The 10676-nt window shown below is 59.7% G+C and overlaps 1 protein-coding gene and 1 long non-coding RNA gene across 6 annotated transcripts in view; one reads left to right on the forward strand and one right to left on the reverse strand.

Annotated features, from left to right (window-relative positions):
• Positions 1-7104, reverse strand: part of CIB2 (calcium and integrin binding family member 2) — a 17235-nt gene extending 10131 nt beyond the window's left edge. The window contains exons 1-2 of one of the 5 annotated variants that reach the window (XM_081831820.1): positions 6906-7104; positions 2547-2581 (exon numbers count right to left, since the gene is read on the reverse strand). In XM_081831820.1, the coding sequence (XP_081687946.1) occupies positions 2547-2581; positions 6906-6956 (86 nt within the window). In that variant the 5' untranslated portion in view covers positions 6957-7104. The remainder of the gene's footprint in view (positions 1-2546; positions 2582-6905) is intronic. The other 4 variants (XM_006750159.3, XM_081831821.1, XM_031021434.2 and 1 more) reach the window with 4 other exon arrangements.
• A 360-nt stretch (positions 7105-7464) lies between these two features.
• Positions 7465-8671, forward strand: LOC145723617 (uncharacterized). Its single transcript, XR_014148866.1, has 2 exons — positions 7465-7974; positions 8352-8671. It is a non-coding gene; the product is annotated as an uncharacterized LOC145723617 (long non-coding RNA).
• The last annotated feature ends 2005 nt before the right edge of the window (positions 8672-10676 follow it).

Consider the following 10676-nt stretch of genomic DNA (forward strand, 5'->3'; position numbering starts at 1 on the left):
GTGAGTGCGAACACCCAGTGAGTGCGAATGCCCCAGTGAGTGCGAGCACCCCAGTGTGTGCAAACACCCCAGTGTGAACACCCAGTGAGTGCGAACACCCCAGTGTGAACACCCAGTGAGTGCGAATGCCCCAGTGTGTGAACAGCCAGTGAGTGTGAACATGCAGTGAGTGCGAACACCCAGTGTGAACAGTGAGTGTGAACAGCCAGTGAGTGCGAACACCCCAATGAGTGCAAACACCCAGTGAGTGTGAACACAGTGCAAACATCCAGTGAGTATGAACACCCAGTGTGCGAACACGCAGTGAGTACGAACACCCCAGTGACTGTGAACACACAGTGAGTGCGAACATCCCAGTGTGAACACCCAGTGAGTGCAAGCACCCCAGTGTGTGCAAACACCCCAGTGAGTGTGAACACACAGTGAGTGCGAACATCCCAGTGAGTGTGAACACCCAGTGAGTGCGAACACCCCAGTGTGAACACCCAGTGAGTGCGAACGCCCCAGTGAGTGCGAACACCCCAGTGTGTGCAAACACCCCAGTGAGTGTGAACACACAGTGAGTGCAAACACCCCAGTGAGTGCAAACACCCCAGTGAGTGCCAACACTGTGGCAGAGCTGAATTAACCAGAGCAAGCTGCATCAGGAAGGGCCATCCAGCTGCCAGAGGGTGAGGCGGGGGGTCGTCTCCCCATTTGCACCCCAGGCCCCGTCTGGGCTTGGGTGGAGCTACAGCGGGTGGGCTGCTGAAGCGTTCAGAGGGCTCAGATTTGGGCAGCCCAGGGCTGTGGGTAGGGAGGTCCCCCCATCTGCCAAGGGACAAGGGACACCCCCAAAGACCTACCAGGTTTAGTCTAATCCCTGGCCTGGCCTTTGTACCACCTTGTCCCCACAGGCAGCCTTGCTGCTCCCAGGAAGACCACTGGAGGTGGGGGTGGGGTGAAGCAGGCCTGTGTCCTTGGCCCTGCAGCTCCGAGCCGGGAACGTTCTCTCAGGGCAACTCAATGGGTCCTCAGCCATGCAATCTTCCGGCGCTCACTGGGGGCTAACATGTACTGCACCCAGTGACAGTGCGGGGAACCTGGGTCCTGGCCAACTGCAACTTCGCAGGGAGCCGGGCACCTGAGCCTGCAGGACGCCGGGAGAGCAGCGGCAGGAGTGCGGGGCTGGCGGGGCTGGGGGGTGCTCACGGAGCAGGTGGCGGTGGGCGTGAATGGGGTGCAGGAATGCGGTGGGGGGAGGAGGTGGAGAAGCGGCTGCCAGGCGGTGGGGACAAGCTCTTGCTGCCAGAGCGGAAACAGCCATGGGCCTCCGAAGCCCAGCCTGGGTGTGGCCACTGCGGCGGTGGGGGCTCCCCGCACAGAGAACCCTGCGACGAGGCTTCCGGGAGGGTCCGTGCCAAGACGTGCCACAGCGAAGCCATCGGCAATGGCTGCTGTTGCAGTTCTGAGCGCCGTCCTGTCCAGATGGGGACCCCGCCCCACACACCACTCAAGCCACAGACGAAATCCCGTGTTCCAAACACCACGCCCTGGCGTTCCTGCCTGTCAGCCACGCGGCGAGGCATGCATCATGGTCCCCACTTTACAGGAGAGATGGAGGCTCGGTGAGGCTCCCAGCTTGCCCAAGGCCACAGAGCCGGCAAGTGGGAGCAGCCCCGGTCTGCAGATGCCACAGCCTGGGGCCTGTGCCCCCCACCCTGCCTCTCCAGGGTGGTGGACGTGGGTGTCCCCAGCTACCCAGCGGACAGGCTGGAAGAGCAGCCTGGGCAGAGGAGAAAGGACACTGCCCGTCTGAACAGAGTGGTCAGGACAGTGACAAAGCACAGCATGCCCAGGAAGCTGTTCCAGGCTCTACCCCAGCCTGCCCATCGACCTCCAGGGAAAGCAGTCCCGTGACCCTGCCGGCTTTTAATGCCACCTGGAAGCTGGGGCCAGGTTTCCTGGCCCACTGTCTGGTCCTGGGGCTCTAAGCTGCCAACGCTTCATCTCTTCCATCAAAGCCCAAAGAAAGGGGTTGTCCTGGAAAGGGAAGAGCACCTGGTGGGCAGCTCAGGGGTGGTGTGGGCATGCAGGCCATGGCCTTGACTTCTGGACCTCCCAGGAGCAGGAGGGCATCAGAGCTGGAGCCAGAGGGCCCTGAGGGCCCGCTAGTCTATCAGTCAGGGAGCCCCTAGTCTGACAGATCCCAGGACACGGTGACAGCAAGGGGCCTGCAGTCAGAGGCCAGGTCTTCCATGACTCTGGTCAACTGCTAAACCCCACCTGCAAAGTGGGGATAAAAGGATTCTCCTGTTACAAGGTCACAGTGAGGATTAAATGAGCGTCTGAAACCACCCACCACAGCGCCTGGCGCCCAGGACGGAGAGGCCCAATTCCTGGCAGAGGGATGTGGGCGTGGGGGGGGGGGGGCACGTTCTCAAGTTCACGGCGGCCTGCGCTCGCGGATGCTCTTCCTCAGTTCCAGCTGGCTCACCCAGCCCAGGCGGGGGTCCCAGCCCCTGCCCCCGTCCCAGCTCCGAAGGGTGAACAGAAGCCACACTTACTTGAGGATGTCCTTCTTATTGAAGAAGGTGCAGTCCTGCAAAGGGAAAACACACACAGTCCCTTACAAGTCCCTGGCTCCTTTCTCCCTGGGGACCTCACAGAAGACTCACTCCTGCCCCGCCCCCACTCCCCCATGGCCCGGCCCCGCCCCTGGCCAAGAGCTGCTGCTTCCCGAAGCTTCTGACCTGGCCCGGGGACTGTGTGCATGGTGTTGGGGAGGGCATTTACGGGCAGATGGAGAGGTCAGAGGTGGATGCCACTGCAGACTGCCCTGAGGGACAAGGGCTGCAGGGCCTCAGCTGCAGGGGTGTGCCATCCACACTGCGAGCCGGGTGGCTCTGGGGGCTGTGTGTGCGGGTGGCTGTGAGCAGAGAGAGAGCCCCAGGTCCACAGGCTGGGGAACACCTGCATCTACCCGGCCTCTGAAGCCTCACGCACAGATGAGGTCACACAGGGAGGCCGTGGAGGCTAGGAGTGTGGGGCAGGTGGGCAGGGAGGGACTGGTGGCATCTGGCCAGAGGAAAGGCGGAGGCTGCTAGGGACCCCCAGGCAGGTGTTTCTCAGGGTGGGGCCAGCATGCACGTCCTAAGGTCGCCAGGTCATAAACCCATCTCAGATGTCCTGCCCTTGTCTGGATGCCAGGCCACAGTGGGAAGTATGGAGGTGAAAAGCTCCCAGCAGCGGAAGGCTTTTGTTCTCATCCCTGATGTCTGGCCCCTCTGCCTTTGCCCACTGCTGCCCCATGAGAGCAGGTGGCACCTTAGGCTCTGCAGAGCCCGAGCCTCCTGGGGCATGAGCAGAGCCGGCCCTGACGAGCGCTTGCGGCTGCTGCCCTGGACAGGACCTGAAGCCACCGGGCACCGGGGCAGCTGGACCGCACACTGAAGAGGGTCCCACTGGGCACCTGTGGGAGACCTGAGGAGGGGGAGCCGGCCCCATGTAGTCAGTCTGTCCTTCTGAGCCACATGCTGCTATCCAGGGGTTGGACTAAGAGCCCTCACATGGCCTTGGCCTTCTAGGAACCTAGGGGCTTCTCCTGGAGGGCTAGGCTTTGCTGTAGGCCATAGCTCCTCTGCCCCACCTCCCCCCCAGCATGGACAGAGAACGCTTTGCCCTACAGGCCTAAGACTCAGGTGGCAATTGTGCGGACTGATTTCCTCAAGTCCCCAGATCCCTGGAGCAGGCCCCAAAGGCGGCCCAGCTGAGTCTTCCCGGTACAGACCTCCCTCGGCCCCAGGGCTGGCTCTATGGCCTGAAGGTGCTCAGCAGAAGGGCCAGGGTCTCCCATCCAGCCTGGTGGGGGTGTCAACATCACCACCAATGGGGAGAGGCCCTGGCTTCTGCTCTCTGTCCCCCTGGCCTATCCTCGCTTCCTCTCCTCTCTCCTCTGCCCTGGGTTGAAAAGTATCTGGGTCCTGACCAAGGGTCCTACAAGGAAAGATACACAAGTTTCTCACATGACCCTCGTCCCTTATCAAAACCACTTACATCTGTCCACGTCAATGGTCCTCAAGGCGTGGTTCCTGGACGGGCAGCACCCAATTCTCAGGCTCCACTCCAGACCTACTTCATCACAAACTCTGGGAGTGGGGGCCAGGAATCTGTGTCTTTAGATCTACCACCTCCAGTGATGCCGATGCTTGCTAAAGTGAGGGCCTCGGCTCTAGGGCAGAATCACTTGGGGAGCTGTTTAAACCTCCTGTGCCCTCTACCAGCAGCCCCAGACCCACACCAGCACCAGCCCCAGCCCCAGCAGCCCCAGCACCAGCACGAACCAGATCCATTAAAGCAGAATCCCTGAGTCTGGAGCCAGGCATCAGAGTTTTCAAAGCTACTCTGATGACTGCAATGTACAGCCCAGGCTGAGAACCACACCTCGACCAGGCCTGGTCTGTGGGGGCTCTGATTATCCAATTTTGTTCAGTCCTCATCACTAGCCTATGGAGGGGAGGGGGCACGCAGTATCTCCCCATTCTATAGATGGGAAAACTGAGGCTCAGTGACACTGGTAGCTTGCTCTTAGCTGCACGTACAGCCCAGAAGGGCTGACTGCAAGCCAGGCCTCTGTGCTTCTTGCCCATGGTCCGCTGGCTGTGAACAGAGTCCACCCGTGAGCACCGCACACGACCACGTCCTGCTGCTGCTGTGTATCGCGATACCTCGCACACCGCACGTGCTCCATATGCGCAGGTGGCACGAGGAGCCAGGCCTCTGCACATAAACCTCCCACAGGCTGCAGAAGGTGTCCGTGAAGACGCTGACCCTGCCTCACCTAATGTTTCTCCTCTCTCTGAGCACCAACAAAGGTGCCGTGAACCTGCTCATCAACTGACGGTTTGCTTTTTCTGCTGTTGACTTATTTGCCTGGAGCTCATTGCAGAAAAGTAGCTCATGGGGGATGAATATGGCAGGAACCTTAAAAGCTTCTCAGGGTTCTGAGGAGCCTGCTGGTGTTTCGTAGTCACATTCCCAAATTCTTGTCTTGCTTTGGATCCTTAGGTGGAGATAGAAGAGGGGAGTCCCCAGGTGAGCTACAGGACTTGCTCGTAGCTGAAAATGTGGGCTGTCTGAGCATGAGCAGAGCAGGGCCAGAGCAGCAGTGGTGGGTTCTGGGGAAGGCAGGGAGCCCTGCTCTGCAGATGGAGGGGTCTGGGAGGTAGATCGATTGATCAGGAAGGCAGAGAAGTCTGGAGAGAAACATGAACTTGGGAACCATTGGCACCTGTGGAGGGGGGAGGGGGAAAGGGGAGGAGGCTGTAACCAGGGCCCTGGCTGGCGAGGAGCTGGCTGGACAGCAGAGGGAGGAGGACTGGGGCTCTCAGGTTTCCTGTGGATTGGGGGGGTGGGTAGGTGGCTGTAACTGGGGCCCTGACTGGCTGGACAGCAGAGGGAGGGGGACTGGGGCTCTCAGGTCTCTTCAGCTCTCATTTCTCCCAGTCTGCCTGGCTCTGGCAGGAGGATCACAACCCAACCCTGGGCCTGGCCCCGAAGCGTAACCCAATGCCGGGCTGGTCTGAGTGGAAACCCAGGCTTCCAGCCCCACGGGGCCACTCTTCACTTCTGAGCATGGTCTACCTGTTTGCCTGTGCCCACGTGGTCCCCTGGAATGCCTCCTTCTAGGCCTGCTCGAGGGCTCCACTGTCTCTGATCCTTGCAAAGCAAAAGCCCCCCATTCCCTCCTGGTGTTCCCTGGCCCACTAGGGCCCTCCCCTAGAGCATGCCACACTGCCAGTCTCTCAGAAGGCTGGCCGGCCTCCAAGACCAAGAGCACACACAGGCCGTGCCCCCAAACAAACACAAAGAGCCTTGGGCTTGAGCCCTGACTGGCGCCTCAGCCTTTGTTTACTCCTCTGTGAAATGGGGCTGAAAACCACCCACTGTGAGGGCCCCTGTTCCAGAGCCTGGGACCACAGCAGGTGCCCCGTGACTGTGGCTCCCTGCGCCTTCTCAGGGCCTCACGTGAAGCTGACAACTATTAATGACAGTCAGGGTTTCTGAGAAGGGGCCTATTTTACGTCTGCCCACATCAGAGGGCTCCCACGTCCAGCCCGTTACCAAAATAACTACTGGGGAAGGCAGCAGGCAGCCTCGTGGCTCCCACAGCACAATCAGGGCGCCCTGCCCGGGGGAGTGGGGGGACAGGCATCACCTCGGGCCTTGGAGGAGGAAGAACGTCCAGGCTGCTGTAGACAGTCGGGGGTGGCTGCAGTGCACAGGGCAGGGCAGGGGCCTGGGAGGCGGGCCAGGGCCCCCGCGGGCCCGGGCTGGGGCTTCATCCTGCACCCGCGGCCTGCACCCACTGGCGGGAGGGCTTTGGACCTCTGGTCTGGACAGTTTCGTGGCTCTGGAGGCAGGAGGTCCTAGAAGGGTCTTAGGGGGTGGCTGCTGGGGGACTCGGGGACCAGATGTGGACTGGTCTCTGGCCTCCTCCTTGCTCCAAGTATTTCCATGCTGGGGCCAGAGGGAGAGACCCCTACAGATAAACAAGACACCCCCAACTTAGAACTGCATTTGGGGGGATGCACCTCACTCCCGACCCAGACAGGACCCCACTCTCCTGGGCTGCTTTCTGGGACAGGGGACCCTCCCTCCAGCCGGCGTTTAATGACCCGCCAACTCCGTGCCAAGGTGGGCGCTGGGGCAGGTGGCTGGGGAGGGGGTCGCGTCCAGCCTGGGGCCGAGAGCAAGGAGCCTGAAGGCGGGTGAGGCGCGCCGGCGAGTATCTCCCCACTGGAAAGCGCTCTCAACGCAAGGGTGGGGAAACTGAGGCCCAAGGTCACGCTTCGAGCTGAAGGCAGGGGCAGGGTCTGCAGCCGGCACGCGGCGCGGAAAGCAGGGGAGGGCGGGCGCCGGCTCACCTGGTAGTTGTCCAGCTGCTCCTCGGTGAAGATGGTCTGCTTGTTGCCCATAGCGGCTGCTGCGCCGTCGCCCGGGCGCTGGGGCCCGAGCTCGCGGCACCCGGACCCGCCCCGCAGCCCCGCGGCCACCCGAAGGCGGGAGCGCGACCGGGAGCCGGGCGGGGGGAGGCCGCGCGACCCCGCCCCGAGGTGCGGCGCACCCACCCCGTCAGGGGCAGCCCCTTCCCGCCGCGGGAGGTGCCGCCCGCCTCTTCCCTCCTCCGGCCGGGCGCGACCGGGACTTCCGGCCCGATGGTGCCAGGACCACCAGCGGGGCGGGGCCAGGACCTCAGGCCGGGAGGAGCCAAGACTTCCGGCCGGGCGGCCTGGACCACCAGATGGGCGGGGCCTGGGCCACCAGCGGGGCGGGGCCAGGACCTCAGGCCGGGAGGAGCCAAGACTTCCGGCCGGGCGGGGCCTGGACCACCAGATGGGCGGGGCCAGGACCTCAGGCCGGGAGGAGCGAAGACTTCCGGCCGGGGGGCCTGGACCACCAGCGGGGCGGGGCCAGGACCTCAGGCCGGGAGGGGCCAAGACTTCCGGCCGGGTGGCCCGGAAGACTCCGTGGCGCAGGGGTAGGGAGGGGGCAGTAGGCCTGGCGCCCCTTCACCCGGGCGGGGGGCGTCCGGAAGGCGAGCCCTGGACTGGGTACCGGCATCCAGGTCTCGCGGCGCGACCCAGGGCCGGCCCTCCGGGGCACAGGAGGGGTCAATGAGCTGGAGACCCATCCGGCCTCTGGCCACTGCCTGGGCAGGGCATCTCGGACCCTCCGGGTCTCTTAGGGAGGCGGCAGGATTGGCTGGCCTTTCTTTGCATCCCTGGGTACACACGTGCGGCTGGGTAGGATTTACAGGACTTACGGTGTCCAGAGAAGTGGGACAAAGGCCAGGAAGTTTTCTTGGACTTTGAAGCAAATGCCAGAGGCCGCAGCAAATAAAGTCACCGCTAAGTCCTTTCAGGGGTCCAGCCCAAACATGTGTTATTGCTAACCCGCACAGCTGATTCTACTGGTATTCTCCGCATTGTACAGGTGAGCAAACAGGCTGAGTCGTTCGGTAATTCGCCCCGGGTCCCACCGCGGGGAAGTGGCAGGGCCTGGGCTGTGCCGCACCTGGACTTCCATGAGCTCAGGACGTTACGCTTTAAAATAGGTGGTTTGTTTCTTTAACCACTTGGGAGGCTCCACTCCCAGGGTTTCTGATTTAGTAGGTCTGGGGTGGCCCAGAATGTGGGGGGCTAACAAGGTCCCAGGTGCTGCTGGCCCTGGACGCCACTTTGAGAATCACTGCTGGAGGTTAGGGGTTCCGATGGGAGCCCGGGTCCCTCCCTCTTTGACAGAATCCCTGGTGTTTTTACATTTTCCTTTTATACCTGAGGTTTGGTTTCTCAACATCTTGCCACCTTCAGGTGAGAACAGCAACCATGGGCTAAGCAGACAAGCTGCCCTGTTCAAATCCCAAGAGTCATGAGGCATAATCTGTTGCTGTGAGAAGGGCGGGAAGCAATTCAGAAGCCAGGGGATTGCTGAGCAGCCTTCACGTGTATTGGACACGTGTGATGGCCTCCACGGTGGAAAGGTTGCAGGGTATGTGAGCAGAAATTCAGAGAAGGTGACATTTTAGAGCCCAGAGCGTGCGTGAGATTCTCTCTGGTGTTCGAGCTGAGGATCCCACAGTGGTGCCGGACACTTGTGAACACTCATTAAACGTTAGCTTTTTCATTTCTGACTCAGTCCATAAAGTTTATTTTAAAATTTGGAAGGAAAACAGGAGGGATCAATGCTACGGAAAACCCAAGGAGTGAACTTGATAGGAGGTAAAGGGTCTGAGTGAATACAATAAAATGTTAACCTCTTTCCTTTTCTCTGTCCTTCCTCCTTGACTAGCTGTTATTCTTTGTGACGAAATGTCCTTGATCTGCAAGAAGTTCTAAGACTTAGAGTCTGAGGGGATCTTTATGGTGGAGATGGGAGTGTCCTGGGCCCGAGGCCAAGGCGGGACATCTTCTAAAGTAAAGATGCTCCCTGCAGACCTGTCCTTTGTCCTTCACTACCCTATCTCTCGTGACTTTTACCATGACTTTTACCAGCGTCAGGGTCCCTCCTGGAATGTCCTACCTTATCTGACTCTTCTCGATCTTAGGGGCAATCCAAACCTCATTCCTCCCTGAAGTCTCATCTCTGTTCCCAGCGCACTGGTCATCTTGGCCTCTCCCCAAGAGCTGCTGGAATAATCTGTGAGCAGTTCCTGGGTCCCCTGCAACCGCCCACTAAATCTCCATCCCTAGCATTGGACAGTCTGTCTGCTCATTTTCCTGTAATCTCCAGCATTTTACACACAGATCTTCATATTTGTGGATGAGTGAACATACCGTCTGGGGCTATCTCTTTTGAAGGGGGCAGGTGTTATGTCCTCTAAACGCTAGGGCTCAGGAGGGCGCACCACATCCTATTGGGCTCTATCCCCAGGGTCTAAGACAAGGTCTTGGTAAACACTGAATCAACATTTCTTAAAAGAATACATTTTCTGGACTTGTTCACACGTTGAATCAAGTCACTGCTCCTGGAGGGTCAAGTGACCAAGCCCTTTAGTACAGAGCAAAAAAGGTGAGCCCACCTTCTCCCTGAGTGGCCCCTGTGGGCCTGTTCTGGGCCCTCCCCCAAAAGCCATTCTGGATGTGCCAAGTTCCCAGTGGCCTAGAATGGGACTAAGCCAATGGGGACGGTCCTGTTGTTGAGGGAGGAGGCTCAGCCTCCCCTGCAAACCATCCCATCCACCCTTCCAGGTGCCTTTAAAATCCTCGGAGGTGTGACCCCCTCCTTCCCTCACCCCATACTCACTCATCAGCATAGGCTGCTCTAGCCAGAGTGCCCCGGCCTCTAGCATTGTACCCCCATCACTTTGGCCCAAGCCCCTCACCTCCCCTGGATCACTGGGGGATGTCTGTCAGGAAATGACCAAGGCAGGTCATTTACCACTGGGTTCAATTTTGCTGTAGATCTGAGTTATCTCTAGTGGTGAGTGGTACATGCACAAATCTTGCTATTGGGGGGGGTCATTGCAAGCAGACTGGACTGTGGGCCATGGATCATCACTAACTAGCAAGGAGGCCCTCTGCAGTCACAGAACCTGCTCTGTGAGCACACGGAGGGCTGAAGACCTGTCCTTTTAGGTGTTGTCACAAGCTTCCTTGTTCAAAGATTTAGTCCAAAGCAGAAGCAACAATATTTGAGGAACGAGATCCAGCCAGCCTGCAATTCGGGATCAGATGATGGCGTCCTCAGCAGCTTGAACCTGAGGCCAGACGGACATCGAAGACCCAGGGCCCACCGAGCCTCGTGCGCTGTCCGTGCGAGAGCAGAGGCCCTTGGGCGGCACCTCACGTGCGGGAACTCCGCCACTGGAGCATCTGTGTGCTCACGAGCAGATCCGCTGCTGCCCAGATGCTCTCCCGCCGTGGAGGCATTGGAGGAAGAGCCCCTGGAGTGTGGGCTTCTGCGGAAAGTCCTCACTGCCTCAGGCAGCCCTTCTCCAAGCACGGTCCCCGGGACCCTTTCAGAGGGTCTGTGAGGTCCACAGTATTATCTCCATAATAGAAAATATAATTCTCACGAGTGCAGAGTGGAGTCTCCAGGACTGACACTCTTCTCACTAAATGTTTATTGTCTTTGAAAATATACTTGAACTCAGCTAACATATAGTGGTGGTATTATAGTTATTTAAAACACATTTT

The sequence above is a fragment of the Leptonychotes weddellii genome, chromosome 9 (assembly GCF_054177405.1).
Source record: "Leptonychotes weddellii isolate Sample4059 chromosome 9, ASM5417740v2, whole genome shotgun sequence".
In the NCBI taxonomy this organism is placed as follows: domain Eukaryota; kingdom Metazoa; phylum Chordata; class Mammalia; order Carnivora; family Phocidae; genus Leptonychotes; species Leptonychotes weddellii.